Raw genomic sequence first — 19,066 nt, 5'->3', positions numbered from 1 at the left:
AGGGTGTCGTCCAGATACAGGATATAGATCTCATCTTTCAAGCCATCCAAACATTCCTCCATACAGCGCTGGAAGGCTGCTGGTGCATTCATGAGTCCAAACGGAATCCGAACCCACTCATACAGTCCCCAGGGGCTCACAAAGGCTGTCATGGGCTTGCTTTCCTTTGCAATGAACCCTTGGTGATATGCTTTTCCCTGATCCAAGAGTGAAAATCAGGAATGTCCTCCAAGGCTGTCCATGATATCCTGTACTCTGGGTATTGGCTGGCGGTCAGGATGAGTCTTCCTGTTCAGCTCCCTGTAGTCTATGCACAGTTGTAAGCTACCGTCCTTTTTCCTTACACATACGACTGGGGAAGAGTAAGGAGAGTTGGACTTCTCCACCCAACCCTGTGCTATCAGGTCATGCACGTAGTCTTTCATCTCTTTTTATATTGGCTTCGGAACAGACAAGTAGGTTCGTGCAACAGGATCACTGTCTTTTAATTAAATGCTCAGATTCAGACGCTCATTGCAGCCGATCTGATTTGGAAAATGAGCTAGACTCCTTTCTCAACAGTTGGTGAATGATTTGTTGCTGCTGTGTGTTGAGGTGGCTCAGATCAACATGAGGATCCCATAAGTCTTCAGTATTTTCACTCTGTTGACAACGGGGGGGGGGGGGGTTGGGGGTTGATTACAGCTTTCCAGCATGGTGGCGGGATAGACTGACTTTACTTCCTGCATAGTGCCAATTACAGTTGCCCTGTTAACATGATGTCGGGGTCTGTGACGTTCTGAACATCAACGATGACAGGTGGAGATGCGTCTTTTCTTAGCTTTACTAGAGTCTCACAGAACTCAAGTCCTTCTGCTCACCGAGGGTTTACAGCAGGCTCAAAGATCAGTGTGGTGTCCTCTTTAACAGGCTTTGTCTGCACTCGACATTGAACCTGAACAGAGGAGCGTTTTGGTATGTTGATCTTTTCTTTTTTGTTTTTTTCACCAGGTACTTGTATGACTATGCAGCACTCGCTAGCGCTCACTCTATTCACGGCTGGACGTTGTTTTTCGTTAGACGAGGAAAGGCCACTCTCACCGTCTCATTTAACTGTTCCGTGCATGTGCCTCCTGACTGTTCACTGTTGTTGGTGATTTGCTCAATCACATTAAAGCCATTCATCGCGAGCACTGGGATGTCGCCTCTGGTGCCAGTTTGAAAGTCACTTCTATCCAACCTACTTGAGGCATATTCATTCCATTGGCAGCTACTATCTGCAGTGATTCAGGTGAGTCAATTATATCTGAACCATTTCTCAGCCTAACACCAGGTAAGTTTTCATCTTTCCACAGTTCATCACTGATATACACCTGAGAGCCAGTGTCCCACAAGGCTTGAGTTCTCTGACCCTGTAGATAGCGTTCAACAAGGTACTGTTTTCCTACTAAGGCAGTTACAGTAGAAGGTGGGTTTACCTTAGCAGAAGTCTTTTTTTGTTACATGCGTCTCTGTGTGCAGTATTTTCGGTGTTCAGCCCAGAGTTCATTTTGCCATTCTCTCGAACAGTAGAGTGTTTTCTTACAGGATGAGCACTGTTTCAGTGCATGGCCCTTTTCTCTCATTCCACAGGTTGTACAGTGTTGGGACGTGTCTGTGTGACTGCTTACTCCCTGTTCCACAGGGGCAACCTGTCTTCGTTTTAAAGGAACCTCTTTGGTTGGCCTTGTTCTTCTAAACCGACAGGAAGTGGTCGCTGCTCCCACATCTGTAGCAGTGCTGGCAGTACTCCTCTGATCTGCTCTGATGACAGTGGAAGCACCTTCTCATACGGCCACGGTTTGCGGTTGCATAGTATCGCTGTGGTGCATATCTCGGATGGAACTGTGCTGTTTCTCTCACCCTTGGCTTGTGTCTCGGCTGGAACTGGGATACTTTACCTGTGGTTCATATCGCCGTTGATGTAACTGGACAGTTTCTCCCGTCCGTCCTAGACCACGAGCTGGCCAGTGCTGCTGCGGGGGGCCTTGTGCTTTATAATGCGTTGTCATGTTAGCCTGTTCTCTGCTTGGTGGTGGGGGATATTGCTGCGGTATGAACACAGGTTGTTAAATGGGTTCTATGATTTGTGAGACTTCAGCACTCAAGTTCTTTAACACCATCATATCAGACCTCAGTTATTTTTGATCCTATGGTAGCAGCAATTGACAGAACCAACACTGTGGTAGTTGACCTCAAACAAATGACAATGTTTTAGAGACGTTCACACTGTCAGTCATTCAGTGAAGAATAGCATAGTCAGTAAAGCGATTTCACACATTCACATGTGTAACCCCACTTCCCCTGTTATTCCGTGTTGTTAACCAAAGTCAAAGAAGATATATGAGCAAAAGTGTCGAGACAAAGAGGAAGCAGAACAGAACATGAACCGAAATGCAAGCACCAGTAACGCCAAGCAGCAGGAAAAGGTAAGCTTCAGAGAAACGGAGTTTCAAACTCTGACTGCACCACTTTCCATTCTATGTCCTTCTCCTCTATCTCCCCCATCTCCATAACTTATTCACTGTATAAACTTTTTTTTTTTTAAACACGAACGTGACAGTGGAGTCAAAATTGTGGTTTTCCTGTTTTTTTAAAACAATATTTCTACACAATGGGGTCGAAACACTCTGAAATTGTGAAAATAATGATAATGCTCTTTTGGTGCGATGACATTTTTGTCCCACAGCATGTCATCACAATCTGATCTGATTATTCTGACCAATGAGCAGTCATCTTTTATTTGCATTTATACCAATGCATTGTTGAATACTCGTTTGTGATTGGCTTGAAGGGCATTCTAGACCGTGCATTATTTCCCTATAACGTATATCAACGCGGTAGAATTCAATGGCTATATTTAATTCTTACATGTTCTATGTTTGGACTGCTTTTGAAAGCTAATGTCGAATTAAAAAACCTTATTGGCATTGTTTAATACGATTCGTCATCCATTATTTTCCATAGAACGAATAGCCCCACGTGAATTATCCCTTACATATATCCTCCTACTGTAACGGCTATCGTCATATTCTTCCTCCTCCGCGGACGAGGAGAGGCGAGACGAATCGGACCAATACGCAGAGTGGTTAGTGTTCATAATGATTTATTAAATCGAAACTGAATACTGAATTACAAAAACAAATAAACGAAGTGCATAAACCGATACAGTACCGTGTGGTGCAACAAACACAGACACGGAAACAAACACCCACAAAACACACGTGAAACCCAGGCTGCCTAAGTATGATTCTCAATCAGGGACAACAATTGACAGCTGTCTCTGATTGAGAATCATACCAGGCCGAACACAAACATCCCAACATAGAAAATCAAACATAGACAAACCCACCCAACTCACGCCCTGACCAACTAAATAAATACAAGAAAAAGGAAAACAGGTCAGGAACGTGACACCTACTTTGAAGGGATAAGTGGGGTAGGCTCTAGTCTAGAGTCTAGACGATCCTATCCTCCAAACAGGGCTGTGTATGTAAATATACTGTATTTACATTAGTATCAACACGCCCACAGACTGAGCATTTCAATGGCAAAAGGAGGCCCAGGGAAATAAATGATCAAAAATACATTTTGTGTTATTTTCATGAAATAAACACACACAGTGATTTATTAGACATACAGTGATGATTTAAACATGCCATTAAAAAGACTGCTTGGCGGCTTTAAAAAGAGGCCTACATTGACCCCTGGAAGAACAAGGATATCTAGCTTGTACACCGTTTACGAAGTGGACATTTTCCAATATGACGTCATACTTTTACTGTATACTTAAACAAAAATAACTAAGGTAACGACCTGAACACAAGGAAGGGAAACATAAAGTACCGAATATGTCCTCAGTGTTTTTCTTCTTTATCATCTTTCAGCTATTTGCAAGAACAAATCAAGCAAAAATGAATGCAGAAGTAGCTGGTAAGAATGACAACCTATTATCCTTTTGGCTCTTATCCACCGTAAACAGGGAAAACCACAAGTCATCATCTAGGCTATGTGCTGATAGTATGATCTCCAAATATGTATATTCTCTGATTGGAATCCCAGACAGGCTATACATGCAGAATGTGACTGCGCTGGGAAACATCAGGGAGGACTGGCAGAAAGAGCATGTCAAAGCATGCGAGGTAAGGGCCAGAAAGCATCATAGTATTTTGTTGGTTTGTTAGTTAAATACTGTATTACTTGTAGATTATTTGTCATATTTTTACTATGCCGGACAAGAAGGAAACCGCTCGGGGATTTCACCATGTGTAACGGCTCTCTTTCGGTGAGTGAGTTGACCAAGGCGCAGCGGGCTGTGAATACATAATGAACTTTAATTTAACAAGACGAAACTAAACACACGAAGAACACTTGAATAATTTTACAAAACAACAAAACGAACTAGACAGACCTAAACTATGAACTTACATGAAACGAGGAACACATAAACGACCGAGACAGTACCGTGTGGTGGAACAAACACAGACACAGTGACAATCACCCACAAACAAACAGTGAGAACACCCTACCTTAATATGACTCTCAATTAGAGGAAAACGCAAAACACCTGCCTCTAATCAAGAGCCATACCAGGCAACCCAAAACCAACATAGAAACGGAAAACATAGACTGCCCACCCAAAACTCACGCCCTGACCATCACACACATAAAAAACACCAGAAAACAGGTCAGGAACCTGACACCATGAGGCCAATGGCAACAGTTATAGAGTTTATTGACTGTGATAGGAGAAAACTGAGGATGGATCAACAACATTGTAGTTACTCCACAATACTAACCTAATTGACTGAGGGAAAAGAAGGACGCCTGTACAGCAGTGTTTCCTAAACTCGGTCCTCGGGACTCCAAGGGGTGCACATTTTGGTTTTTTCCCTAACTCTACACAGCTGATTCAAATTATCAATGCTTAATGATCAGTTGATTATTTAAATCAGCTGTATAGTGCTAGGGCAACAATCAAAACGTCCACCCCTTGAAGTCCCGAGGACCGAGTTTGGGAAACCCTGCTGTACAGAATAAAACGTTTCCAAAACATGTATCCTCTTTATAACAAGGCACTAAAGTAATACTGCAAAAAAATGTGGCAATGCAATTAACTTTTTGTTCTGAATACAAAATGTTATGTTTGGGGCAAATCCAATACAACACATTACTGAGTACCACTCTATATTTTCAAGCATAGTGGTGGCTGCATCATGTTATGGGTATACTTGTAATCTTTAAGGACTGGGGAGTTTTTCAGGATAAAAAAGAAATGGAATGGAGCTAAGCACAGGCAAAATCCTAGCGGAAAACCTGGTTCAGTCTGCTTTCCACCAGACACTGGGAGATGAATTCACCTTTCAGCAAATGGTTGTCTAGCAATGATTAACAACCAATTTGACCGTGCTTGAAGAATTTTGAAAAGAATAATGGGCAAATGTTGAACAATCCAGGTGTGGAAAGCTCTTAGGGACCTACCCAGAAAGACTCACTGCTGTAACGCTGCCAAAGGTGCTTCTACCAAGTATTGTCTCAGGGTTGTAAATACTTATGTAAACGAGATATTTATGTATTTTATTTCAAATAAATTTGCTAACATTTATAAAAACATGTTTACACTTTGTCGTTAGGGTTATTGTGTGTAGATTGGTGAGAAAAAACATATATTTAATCCATATTGAATTCAGGCTGTAACAACGAAACGTGGGGGAATGAATACTCTCTGAAGGCACTGTATATCATTTAGTTCTCTGTTACATCCAGGTATTTGAGAAGCAGGAAGTTGAGAGGATCAACACTCTAAGGAACATGGTGTGGACTCATCTCAACCAGCTCTCCCAGCAGTGTGTCACCAGCGATGAGGTAAAGTCACACTTCAAATGCTTTATTTCCGAGGGACTCATCAAGGTGCAATCTGCAGTAGTTACTTACTGGTATTCAATGTAAAAAATGTTTTTAAATGATACGCAAAGAATAGCATGAAGGATTGTGACTAAGTGACCTTCCATATTGCTTGTTTCTAACGTGTTTGTCTGTGTGTTCAGCTATATGAGGAAGTGAGGAAGTCTCTTGAACATTGTGACATACAGGAAGACATTGAACACTTTGTGAACCTCAGACGGACTGGGGACAAACCACCAGGTACAGTTCCTCACTCTTCACAGATCGCCTTTGTCATCCAAAGAAAACAACAGGCACATACAGTACATTATAGGTCATCTAAGGGCTACAATGAAAATCAGACTTTTTTTGTGTCATCCTTGATGCTTTTATGTAGGCATTAGCCTTGTTATGTGTGTCCGGGTCCCCCTCCTTGACAGTCGAGTTGTTTATTGTAGTTGTACTCACTTCTCACCCCCTGACCTGCTCTGTCCTCACTTCTCAGCTCCTATTCTGTATGATAACTTCTACAGCAGTCAGAGGGTACCCGTAGCACCATCAGCCACCCAAATGGCCTCATCTATCACCAGGTGAGAGCGATATTATCAATAAATATTTTTTTTTTGGGGGGGGGGAACAAATAATATCTTGAAAGGGGAACAACACGCACAGCAGATGATGATTTTCCCCCTTACCAACATTTTTTACATTTTCATCATAATTCTCATGTCATGTCGATTTCTATTTTGTCTTTTTTTGTGAAAATCAGGAGACCGTTGCCTAATCCAACCAACACCGGAGGTATATGTTAAAAAATGACTGAGATATATAGATATCATGACAAAGTTGTCAGATATAATCCATCATTGAAAATATGAATAAACGGTTCTTTGTTTTCCTTTTAATGACCTGCCACTGTCTGTTTGTTTATTTATTTGCGTTTTGACTTCCTCTGCCGTAGGTAATTTGATCAACTCAACTGAATTAGATCCAGCCTACAGTGTTATACAATACTAGCACACTGGTAAGTAGTGTATTCTTCAGTATTACAGCTTCAGTCAAATGACCATTGTCACCACAATCAGTTTGAGCCCACCTAAAACCATGGTTGTATTAGTTTTTAGTTTTTTTTCTATTCGTTTCCAGTTATCTATGGGTATTGATATTGACTGCCTGGTGGAATGCTGGCAGTGGATCCCTTCAATGATGGATGTAAAGAGTGGACTTTGTGCTTTGTGCATTCAACAGTGACACCTGACAACCTAATTAAGAAATGACCACCAACGTTGACGTTAGTACAGTATGTTTGATTATGTCATCATTGTGGTTTTATAGCTGTGTTATAAACAGTAAGATTAAGTGTCATAGCTCGTATACAATATATATATATATATATCAATTGGTAATATATTTCGTTTTGTACAGTCTAAACCAGGAAATATTGTTAAAGCAAAAATAAATGTATTCACTTTATTTGTTATTATTTTTTATTGGCCCATCCTCCCCTCTTCGGAGGACCAAAATAATTGGTCCAAAATAAAGCTTAAATGTACATCTACTGTACAAACATCTTTCATACATGGCACATCTCTCTTTCTTTTCTTCACAGTAGTTACATAGTTGACATACATCACATTCGGATAGAAGGTACCCAAACGCATACGGTATACATTATGTATTGTGTTTTTAGTCAACTATTCTAGAACATGAGCTTTTAAACCCACCCCTCAGCTACTCTCAGTCCATCTCACCTATTTCCTTAAATTGCCCTCTTATGATTTCATATATATTTCAAACTGTGCTGTGATGTTTCACATAAATTCTGAACTTTTCTAATCGCATAGTATCTACAGATTGTAAGTTAAAGACTCATATTTTTACTAAAAGTATTATTATGTTGTTGATAGATTTACTATTGCTTTCCAAATCTCCCAACAGTGCTATTTGTAGGATTCATTTTAGGTAAATGTTGAGATTTTTCTGGCATTTCTGAACCTGTTGACCAGAAACAAGTTACACGGGGGAAATACTAGAATAAATGATCTAATGATACTGTCTCTTCTGCAGAGCTGAGATGGCTGTATGCCACATAGACATAGCATTCTGTTGGTGGCAAGAATTTTGTACAATCATTTCAATTGGAAAAACGTTGAATCAAGCGGTGTTTTTTTGTATCCGTTTATAAACAATGTGCCATGGAATTGGCACATTGAAAATCTCTTCTCAACTATTTTGTAACTTTGGGCTGCTGTCAATATTTTGCTCGTCAAATGAAACAAATCTTTTTATATTTATGACGATTGTTTTGGTCTTTAATAAAAGGCAGACGAAACAATTTCCCGAATGTATGTGTAGGAATCTTGAATGATGATCATACTCTTGTTTGAATAACCTGCTACTACTATTGTACAGACAGTAATGACATTATCGACATGTTTGATTGACATGATGAGCGTGGACACTCCACTGCGAGGGCATATAGAGTAGGTGCCTCCCACACATTTCCTGCTCAAGGCTCTGATGAAGGCGATTCATGCCGAAATGTAAGCCTATTGTCTGTTTGTTTCATCAATAAATCTATATAATTCACGCAAAAACAGAGTTTTCTTTCTCTTTATTCTTTATTCGGTTGTAATTTTGGATAGAGCAAACATTTTTGTTTGCTGCATATGTGAAATAACTCCACCTTTTGTCACGATCGTCATATGGAATGGACAAAGGCGCAGCGTGGTATACGTACATTCTCTTTAATAAAGGAACTGGGGGGGGACGGGGGGGGGGGGGGGGGTTGGGGGGGACAGGCCAAATTTCTTCAGCATCCTAAGGTTGAAGAGTCGCTGTCGTGCTTTCTACGCTAGACCACTTCAGCTTCTGAGATGTGTACGCCTAGCAATTTGAAGTTATTGACCGTCTCTTCGGCGGCCCCGTTGAGGAGGATGAGGGAGTGTCCAGCCTGGTTCGTCCTGAAGTCCACAATCAGCTTTTTTTCTTTGCTAATGTTGAGGGAGATATTGTTTACATGGCACCATGCCGTCAGAGTGCCTACCTCCTCCCTGTATGCTGTCTCGTCATTGTTGGTGTTGTCAGCGAACTTGAGGATGGAGTTGGAACTGTGTGAGGTCACGCAGTCATGGGTATACAGAGAATACCGGAGGGGACTGAGGACGCACCCTTGTGGGGCCCGCGTGTTGAGGATCAGTGTTGAGGAGGTAATGTTGCCTACCTTCACCACTTGGGAGCGGCCCGTCAGGAAGCCAGGACCCAATTGCATAGGGAGGAGTTCAGACCCAGGGCCGTGAGCTTTGTAATGAGCTAATAGGACACTATGGTATTGAAGGATGAACTGTAGTTGATGAACAGCATCCTCACATATGCATTCCTTTTGTCCAGGTGGGTAACTGCAGTGTGCAGTGCAATGGCGATTGCGTCGTCTGTGGATCTGTCAGGGCGGTAGGCGAGTTGGAGAGGAGGTGGGAGGAAGGGAGGAGGTGATATGGTCTTTGACCAGCCTGTTGAAGCACTTCATGATGACGGAAATGAAGGCTACTGGTCGGTAGTCATTCAGTTCAGTTACTTTCCCTTTCTTGGGCATAGGGAGGATAGTGGACATCTTGAAGCAGGTGGGTGATAGAGGCCTCAGCTAGGGAGAGATTGAACATGTCAGAGAATACAACAGCTAGCTGGTCTGCACATGCTCTGAGGGCACTGATAGACATGTTATCTGGGCCGGCAGCCTTGCGAGCGTTAACACGTTTGAATGGCTTACAGATGTCCTCAGTAGAGACTGAATGTGTAGCCCACGTTGCCATCTGGGGCTCTCCTCGGCAGCTCAGGGTCATTGTGCTCCATTTTCAATGAACTGAAAGTGAGATCAGAGATCTCCCTTGTCCTTCGAAGAATATTGTCACGCCCTGACCATGGAGAGCCTTTTTATTCTCTATTTTGGTTAGGCCGGGGTGTGACTAGGGTGGGTGATCTAGTATGTTTATGTTTATGTTTGCCTGGTATGGTTCCCAATCAGAGGCAGCTGTTTATCGTTGTCTCTGATTGGGGATCATATTTAGGCAGCCATTTCCCCACTGTGTTTTGTGGGATCTTGTTTATGTGTACGCCTGTGAGCATGCCATTGGTTCATGTGTCGTGTATGCTTTATTGTTTTTTTTATGCGTTTCACTTAGAAATAAAATAAGTCGAACCGATATTACGCTGCGCTTTGGACCAAATGTGAATACGACGATCGTGACAAATATGTCTTGTGGTAGAACGGATACGTTGTAGTACCGTCGTCGTGTGGTAGAACGGATACGTTGTAGTACCCTGTCTTTCTGAAGAGATTGTCCGTCCTTTCCTAGTCCAGGTTTACAGCTGCTGCTGCAAACTCAACGTCTAGGATGTATCACTTCTTTAGTGAATAAGAGTTCAAAGTTCATACCAAGTTACCATACTATAAGCTCATGCTATATTCTGGCTTGTATAGTCGAAATTCATCCTTCCAGCGTGTCGATTGTCACCTCCACGTTGAAATTAGCCCTTTTAAACGTATGGACAGCAGTCCTTACGTCCTCGGGAACACAATGTTAATTTCGTTAGGTTGTAGTCGTTCAACCATTCACAAACCATAGCTTATGCTGAGGTTGGCTTAGTTCTGTAGTTGATATTAGCCCTTTTAAACGCATGGACAGCAGTCCTCACGTCATCGGGAACCCAAGGTTGACTTTCATCAATGGGCTTTTGTAGTGGTGGAGAGAAGGGCGTGTTTCATAGTTTACAACCAATGTCTGGTCATTTCGGCGGGGCCACTGAGTGAGCATAGTTCACTTGTGAAAATAATTATCTAATTTAGACGCTAAAATTACATTTCATCTTTTCACACAGTTTCATATTTAAACATTTAAATTGCACAACAATTCCATGTGAATATGATAACTAGAATGTGTAGACTTTCCAAGATACAGTTTATGTCGTCCTATAAGCAGTAATTATGTCTCAGACGACAACTGATCTGACATCATATTCTTTATGTACCAACAGATATTTTCAACTGGTGTGATTAGCGAAATATGGTTCCGTTCCCCACCCTTTTGATGTTACCAGACTCTCTCTATGTTAACAAAGGGCTTTCTAAGAGTCCAATCTGTAGAGTAGAGAGAGAGAAAGGGCGGAAAGGTATTTATGGGGGTCATAAACCTCACCAACAGGGCAACTTCATGACACCCCATACAATCAAATTGAGGAACAAATGAGTGGGTGCACAGGAACCTGACACGCTTGACATCTAGGGATCTATTTTTGGCTGTGTCAAACGCACTTTATTTAGCAATTTTGTCACGTAGAAACTGCCACACTGGCAGTTTCTAGTTCTAATGTCAGGTTCAGCACTGTACCTATATAACATTAGTTCGCTTGTGGTGCGAGGTGTGGCAATGTTTGAGGTGTGTCCTTCAAAACAAGTGTGAAAGTGACAATTTCATGCATCCCTAATGGGAAGTTTTAGCAGGTTGGCATTTATTGTCATAAATCTTGCCCTGGAGACAGCTCTGCAGAGTGATCACTAGCTGGCACAGCCAGAAAGTCATCAAATCTGATTTTAAACCTAACTCTAACCTTAACGTCACTGCTAACCCTAACGCCTAACCCTCACCTTAAATTTAATTAACATTTTTGTTTTTATGAATTTTCACGATTTAGCCAATTTTGACTTTGCAGCTTACGCATCTCGTGGAAATAGCTCAGTTCAGCCTCCAGGGTAAGATTCATGACAATTAACGACAACCTGCGAAGTTTTAAGACTCATAAAATGCAGGTTTTAACAGAAACGCAGTTGATAATGGCAAGGATTTTTAGAGCTGATACTCAGCCTATTCAGCCATGACGCACAGTGCTCATGGAAGGAGAGATGTGCCAGTGAATCTGCTATTTAGAAACATTAATACAACTATTCCATTCATTCCAGCCATTACAATGAGCCCATCCTCCTATACCTCCTTCCACCAGCCTCCTCTGATCCATCCCCATTTTCAAAGAGCACCCCTCGTCCGATTACCAAAGACATGCTCCTCCAAACTATTGTCCTCATGTAATGCCATATTAACGGACAATTGTTTTGAGAATCTGCCTCATAGGCAACGTTACAATTAACAGGAGCCAATGCATAAAGACATTTAGGCATAAGTGTGTACACAGTACCATGGAATGAGAGAAGCGATTTATGATATTATGCTTCTGACCCGATCCTATTTAGAAATATTGTTGTTAATTTAAAAAGCAGATTGATTGTTTTTCATTTTAATTTGATTAAAAACCTAATTTATTGGAAAGATTCTCGAATGTAATTCAACTTCGTCTGCTATTTCTGGAGAAGTGCAAATATGATCTGTCAGATGGTTCCATGATGTTTATAATGTGACGACCCTCCCACTCTGTCTACCGTTTCCTCTCTCTCTTTGCTCTTGTTTCCTTATTAGGATGTTGGTGGGCGGAGTATGGAGGGTCGTCAGCTACATGGGAAACACCTGGGCCCGGGTGTGTCCCAGGATAAATAGACCTCTTCCACAGTCATTGGGGAGACTCTCTCCATTCAGACACAGACAGATTCTGGTTGTGGCCTTGTTGTGGTGATTTGGTTCGTTTGTGTTGGCACCCTTCAACACCCCTACTTATCACATGTATATACGCAACCACTCACCTACACTACTGACTACACACACACCATTGTTAATTGTATTTACTTTACCTTAGTTAATAAATATATTTTGTTATTGCTTATCTGCATGTGGTCTCCCTTTTGTTACGGTCTTTGAGCCGGTTCGTGACAAGAAAACATTACATTCATGAGCAGTATAACGGTGAATGGACAAGCCCCCTTTCTCTTTATATTGAATCCTTATCAAGCTCCTGTGAAAAGTTTGGATGTGCGTAAAACCCTCCATAGTCTAAGTTGCCTTGTGTGTATTAGACATCCACAGGGTGCAATTAAGATGCCTGGAACTGTATTTAGACATAGCCTATTTAAAACAAATTGTTTCATTTTTATTAGAATTTGATTTGAAGTATACAATGTATTTTTAGGCCTCATCAATAGCCTAGTGAATTTAATCTTGCTTATTGATTACGTTTGGCACAGTATGTCCATGTCCAGACTGTAATTTACAGTAGACCTAGCCGCTATATCAGTGCGCATGCTAGAGCCTATGTTTACCAATGTATTTCCATATTGAAGCAATGCAATTACAACAATGTGGACTGAAAACATGCTCAACATATTTAGCAAATATGGGTTAAAAAAACTAGGCTATAACGGACTAACAGACCTTAAATACAGAACTTGAAGCAACCCCATATTTAGCCATAGAGCACGTTCTGACACAGGCTCGACACATCAAAAAATTGTTTATTCATCAAAACCCAGGACTTTTGCACCATCGCCAGCTAATGCGCCCATAATTCCGGTTGTAAAAATAGCAAAAATATTTCTGACACACTCCTGAACCTATAACACTACTGCCAGTGCTAAGATTTGACATTGCGTTCGGTTTGTTAAAATAGAGCCCCTAATATGGATGCAAAGTGTTCAGCTGTCTGGCAAACTCTTTGAGATGGGTATTTTTCTGTTTTCATCTGAAGATCTCTTCCTGTTTCCTGCTCAGTGTGGCATGGCATGTAGCTGTGGAGATTCATAGTCTGTCATTCACAAATAAACATATATTTTTTTAAATGCATAGAAAGTGAGACAGATCTCCGACAGATAACATCCAAATCATCCAAGTCCCCTTAAGAGCTAATATTGCAGTAAACCAAGTATACACGTTGTATCCTTGAAAGACAGTAATGTCCATATTTGGGCGTTTGTGTTTCGAACGAGCCTCAGCCACACAAATACAGAAGTGGGTAAGGCTTGAGAAAACACAGTGATAGAATCAGCAGAAATGGGAAATCACACAAAATAATGTTTCAACATACTACTGTCCAAAACGCCAACTGGTGGTTGAAACGGCATAACATTTGTTTCTTAACTGTGATGTGTGGGAGAGTTTTGTCACACAGGGGAGGAGAAGATCATGATGGAGTCACCTCCGTGTTTAAAAAAAAATGTGGCCCTTGTTTAACATGGTGATCTTATTGAGATTAAATATTATTTTCAAGTGAGAGCAGTCACTGTGTGAGGTCAGTCGGTGTTCATAAATATTGGTATGTTTTGTCACGCAAGTGGTCATGGAGGGGTCAGTGGGACTGCACTTTATTAAAGCAGAGCTATCCAACCTGGGTTGTGTTCATTAACCAGGGGAACATTTTTCAAAATGTTTGAACTGAGCGTTTTATATTGTAGAAGTCAAGGTAATCCCTCCCTGTTTCAGTCTGTTTTCTTCCATTTGGCGCCTAATGAACATGGACCTAAAGAGCTTTATTATATATTCAGGAAATCAAAGTGTAAACGTAACCACATTGCCAGAACTCGCATGTGTACACAGTACACTTAGCACCTTCGAACCTAAAAGGGTTATTCAGCTGTCCCCATAGGAGAACTCTTTCGGGTTCAATGCAGAACCTTTTTCACAGAGGGCTCAACATGAAACCCAAAAGGGTTATACCTGGAACCAACAAGGGTTATCCTATGGGGACAGCTGAAGAACCCTTTTCAGGAAATACTTTTTTCTTAGAGTGTACAGAGTAAAATCGAAATAGATTTGTATACCCTCTGTCACGATCGTCTTCCTGTGAGAGATTGGACCAAGGCGCAGCGTGTGCAAAATACATCTTTTATTTCAGAAGAGAGAAACAACAAGAAACTAACAACTATACACAAACTAACAAAATAACAAACTGACGACCGTGAAGCTATACAGACAAATAGTGCTGACACAAACACTACACATAGACAGTTACCCACAACCAGCTAAAGCCTATGGCTGCCTTAAATATGGCTTCCAATCAGAGACAACAATAACCAGCTGTCTCTAATTGAGAACCAATTCAGGCAACCATAGACTTTCCTAGAAACCTACACTGAACACTAAACCATCTACTCTACTTAACCCCCTAAACCATACAACACCCTAGACAATACAAAAACACATACTTCACCATGTCACCCCCTGACCTAACTAAAATAATAATGAAAACAAAGATAACTAAGGCAAGGGTGTGACACCCTCTGTGTGCATGGCCACTTATTTTCTGTGGTTTCTAAATGTCAAGTAAATGACATCATAATACATGAAGCTAGCTAGTGGGGGTAGATCCCTTGATAGTCATTGAAGTAATGTTGCTTGTTTGTGTCACAGACAGAGAAAGTCTTGGGTTACAGCACTGGGCACACTCGTTCGTTGTTGTTTGGAGATGTTCTATTCTATTCTTAAAGAAATAATGTTTGGGCAGCACCAGTGGCATAATTGCAGGAATATTTCAAGGATGTTTACTAGAAGCAAAACACAAAGCTGTTACACTTCTGTTTCTGTCTTTTGGAAAACAAAAACATTAAACACTCCCCAAAGAATAAAGATCACTCCAATCCTCACTGGGGCCTGGGGGAGGGGACAGGGAGGAGCCGAGATCAAACAGAGCCTTGCTTGCTACAGTATGCTCAACAACTACACGGGTCAGTTTATTGGATCCAGATTTAGCCTAGTATTGGACTAAAGAGCACTTACAATGGAGATTCTCTATTGAACACTCATTTTCAGTTCAGAAGTGGGCTTAATCTGGGTCTGGGAAATTGGCTACAATAGTTAGATTTTCTTTAACTTTGTGTATCCTAATGTCTCTGCTGTATCAGTAACACAGCCCTCTAGTCATGCATGACACATACAGTATAATAATACACATTTAATACAGCTGGCCCAGAGATGAACTCTGACCTGGAAGTGGATCCATTCGACCAGAGATATGAGTCGTTCACGGTGCTTCACGTCGATGTCCCCTCCGAACAGTAGCATGGGGAATGGAGATATCAGGGTTGTGTCCCGCAGGTAGATCAGAGGAAGAGTCCAAATGGCATTAAAACATCAAGTCTTTTACATCCGATTAGGAAACACATTTAGTCCTTCAATTTATTGGGGCCTCCCTAGGAGTGGTTAGAGGTTGCCCCAAACCTCTGATACAGGGTCAGATTTTTCACTTCCTAAATGATTATGGATAGGATTGAGGGAGTTGGGTAATCTGATCCTAAATCTTAAGGGCATCTTCTACCTCAGTGCCTCCCTGAGTAAGATGGACCCACCATAGAGACAAATACAAAAGGTGTATTGATGGTCTATTAATAGATATACAGAGAGATAAAGAAACAGAGAGAGGGAGAGCGATAGTGTTATCTCTATCCAACTGACCTTCTACTAGAAGAGCAGGCAGCGGTTGAAGGAGGAGGGGTGGATGTGGGCCTTCCCCTGGGAGTTTTCCACAGAACAGGCCACAGGGGTCCAGCGCATCCACAGAGGGCGTGTAGAGGATCGGCCCCACACTGTCACACAGCCCTCCCGTTACCACCGCGTTCAGTACACAGATCTGACCCTTACCCAAAGGGGTGAGGGGAGCCTAGGGCCCCCTTGGGTCAGACCGGTCCCGGGAAGCTGGTCCTCGACCGGACTTGGAGGAAGAAGAGAATACGAGCTGGTCCATCATCCTTATCAGCTCCTGTTTGATGTACTGATGGGGATGAGATCCAGGTGAATTTCAGAGACGTCAAGACTGGAGTCAAGACTGGAGCCACCATGATCCAAACCAAGACTATACACCATCTCTGGTAAATGTTCTCACTAACCACTCTAAAGGTCAGATCACTACTTACACTGTATACCGTATCAGTTACAAACATCTTCATTGTTACAAGATACATGATGATGTAAGATACAAGAGGAGAAAAACATGCACAAGTTTGTGTGAGAGAGAATAAAGTAGAGTAGACATGCTGTTCAACCCCCCTCCCTACCTGCTGCCGCACGGAGAGACACTTTAAAACTTTGAATGCCTGCCTATATAAAGCCAATTGACATTAACTCCTGAGGTGTTGAACTGTCCTCTATAGCCACCATGGATATTATTTGACCCTGCTGGTAATCTATGAACGTTTTAACGTCTTGAATAATGATCTGTCCTCAAATCTCCACCCTGTACAGCCAGAAAATAACTGGCCACCTTGGTTCCTCTCTAGGTTTCTTCCTAGATTCCTGCCTTTCAGGGAGTTTTTCCTAGCCACTGTACTTCTGCATTGCTTGCTCTCTGGGGTTTTAGGAATGAGTATCTGTATAGCACTTAGTGACATCTGCTGATGTAAAAAGGGGTTTATAAAATACATTTGATTGATTTGATATATTGATTGAGTAGAGTGCCTTTATGGTGATAAGGGCAGTGCGATTCAGGAAGTGTTTCCTGCAGTAGGTTGTCTCGGCTCGATATCTCTCACTGCGTCTGTTCTTCCACCTGCGTATGATCTTCCACCTGCTAGCAAGACAATTGTTTGGAGAAAAGCGTCCGCTAAATGGCATATATTATATGTTATAAGGAACCAAGATGTTGGCTGAACAGTTGGAAGGGCATAGAAACAATACACTCATTCAGTTAGACTATATTACTATATTACTATATTACTATATTACTATATTACTATATTACTATATTAGAGAAAACAGGGTCCTGTTCATTAGGGACAGAATGGAAGAAAACGGATTGAAATGTAGAGGTACTGAGTGAACCTGTCGAGTAAGACACGCTCGTTTTCATCCGCCGTTGCAAAATGTTTTGCTACCGTGTGCCCTAATCAACATGTGCCTGCATTAGCTACCTCTGATTTTGGTCATTCATACTGTTATTAAAAGAGCTACCTCTCCAAGTAAGCGTTGTAGATGGCCAGGTGATCAGTTGGTAACAGCCAGGGCTGCCTTAGCCAGGTTGGCCTGATCCTTCTGGTTCATGGGTGTGGAAAAGGGAGACTTCTCCGAGATGGCTGCCTCTGTAGTCGCCTGGGATATACAATTACATTCAGTATGGAGAATATACTGGAGACTACCCTATTCAAAGAGCACCTTTCGTACCCAGAGTTATAGAGTTTTTACCGATATGAGTTCCATCACAGTATTGCAGAGAAAATAACTGCTCATTTTGCAATTCAGACATCATTTATGTCACCGTTGATGGACGTAACTTACAATTGGTTCCAGGCAGCCCAAGATAGTGCCGAAGATGAGCATCTTGCCAATTTATGGGCAGGGTGGCAACCCAGAGGGCTGAGGGCATGACCCTCCGGTATGCACACCCCAATCCCCTGGAAGAGGCACACAGCGTTACTCACTGACTGGGGCTGGGGCGCATCCAGGGCTCTGCACAGGAACTCCTTTGGGGAGCCGAACTCACACTGCTGTAGAGGGGACAGAATCGGAAACAGAGGTCGTTTGGGGTGAGATCATGTGTTTGTGTTTAAGTGGTAAGACAGCCATTATTCTATACCCATGTGCAAGTAGTTATTTTTGAGTATGGTTACTTTGTGTGTTTTTTAAATTGTTCGCCTCTGAATAAAAATAATTGTTACTGTACCACGGTATGAAGTTACAGATCCTCCAGGGAACCCTCAGTATCTCTGGTGTGGAGAAATCCACGAAGGCCAAAAACCTGTTAGAAGGAACATTCACAATCAGGTTGCTACTTGTGGAGCTGCTGGCCTCAATAAGGCTGTAGAGGGTAACTTGTTCTGTGGTTCACAGAGAGAACCTGACCTGGATTTGGGGCAGAGGCGGAAGCAGAAGCCGTTCCGTACGTGTCCTGCCTTGTCTTGCCTCTGGAGGGCGTTGGCCTGGCTGACAAACGTCTCCACCAGGGAACTCATCTGACTGCTCTCATGGAACTTGTTTTCTTTGGTCTTTCTGGTATTGATATTCGAACACAGCAACACAGTTTCCACTATGTTTGTGGACAGCACAATCTAAAATAGAGACAGGGTAATGTAGGAAATTGTTGTTTCACTTTTTTCATTCATAGCAGTGTCTCAATTCATCACTGCACTAGAGAAATAAACCCCAGTACCTTCCTAACTCCAGCAGAGGGCACTGTAAACACAGCTGCCTGTGGTCCTTGGACGACAGTGTCGAGCTACCAGTCTGAACCTGAGTAGGGAGACATAAACCAATCTGTTATTAATGCTATTTAGCAGTCGCTTTTATCCAAAGTGACTTACAGTCAT

At 42.0% G+C, this 19,066-nt stretch overlaps 1 protein-coding gene and 1 pseudogene across 2 annotated transcripts in view; one reads left to right on the top strand and one right to left on the bottom strand.

The window, feature by feature from the left end:
* The window catches only part of LOC129818815 (proline-serine-threonine phosphatase-interacting protein 2-like), a 23,121-nt gene extending 10,518 nt beyond the window's left edge, over positions 1-12,603 (top strand). Inside the window, exons 7-15 of one of the 2 annotated variants that reach the window (XM_055875076.1) lie at positions 2,349-2,447; positions 3,906-3,951; positions 4,081-4,160; positions 5,785-5,883; positions 6,066-6,162; positions 6,407-6,491; positions 6,671-6,702; positions 6,863-6,925; positions 12,366-12,603. In XM_055875076.1, coding sequence (XP_055731051.1) covers positions 2,349-2,447; positions 3,906-3,951; positions 4,081-4,160; positions 5,785-5,883; positions 6,066-6,162; positions 6,407-6,491; positions 6,671-6,702; positions 6,863-6,918 — 594 coding nt within the window. In that variant the 3' untranslated portion in view covers positions 6,919-6,925; positions 12,366-12,603. Of the gene's footprint in view, positions 1-2,348; positions 2,448-3,905; positions 3,952-4,080; positions 4,161-5,784; positions 5,884-6,065; positions 6,163-6,406; positions 6,492-6,670; positions 6,703-6,862; positions 6,926-7,047; positions 8,636-12,365 lie in introns of those variants that run through there. The other variant, XM_055875075.1, reaches the window with a different exon arrangement.
* Positions 8,756-19,066, bottom strand: LOC129818275 (ATP-dependent RNA helicase DHX29-like; annotated as a pseudogene).

This window comes from Salvelinus fontinalis, chromosome 21 (genome assembly GCF_029448725.1).
Source record: "Salvelinus fontinalis isolate EN_2023a chromosome 21, ASM2944872v1, whole genome shotgun sequence".
Taxonomy (NCBI): domain Eukaryota; kingdom Metazoa; phylum Chordata; class Actinopteri; order Salmoniformes; family Salmonidae; genus Salvelinus; species Salvelinus fontinalis.
Note: the sequence above shows the minus strand (reverse complement) of the source record. Positions and strands in the feature narration are given on the sequence as shown.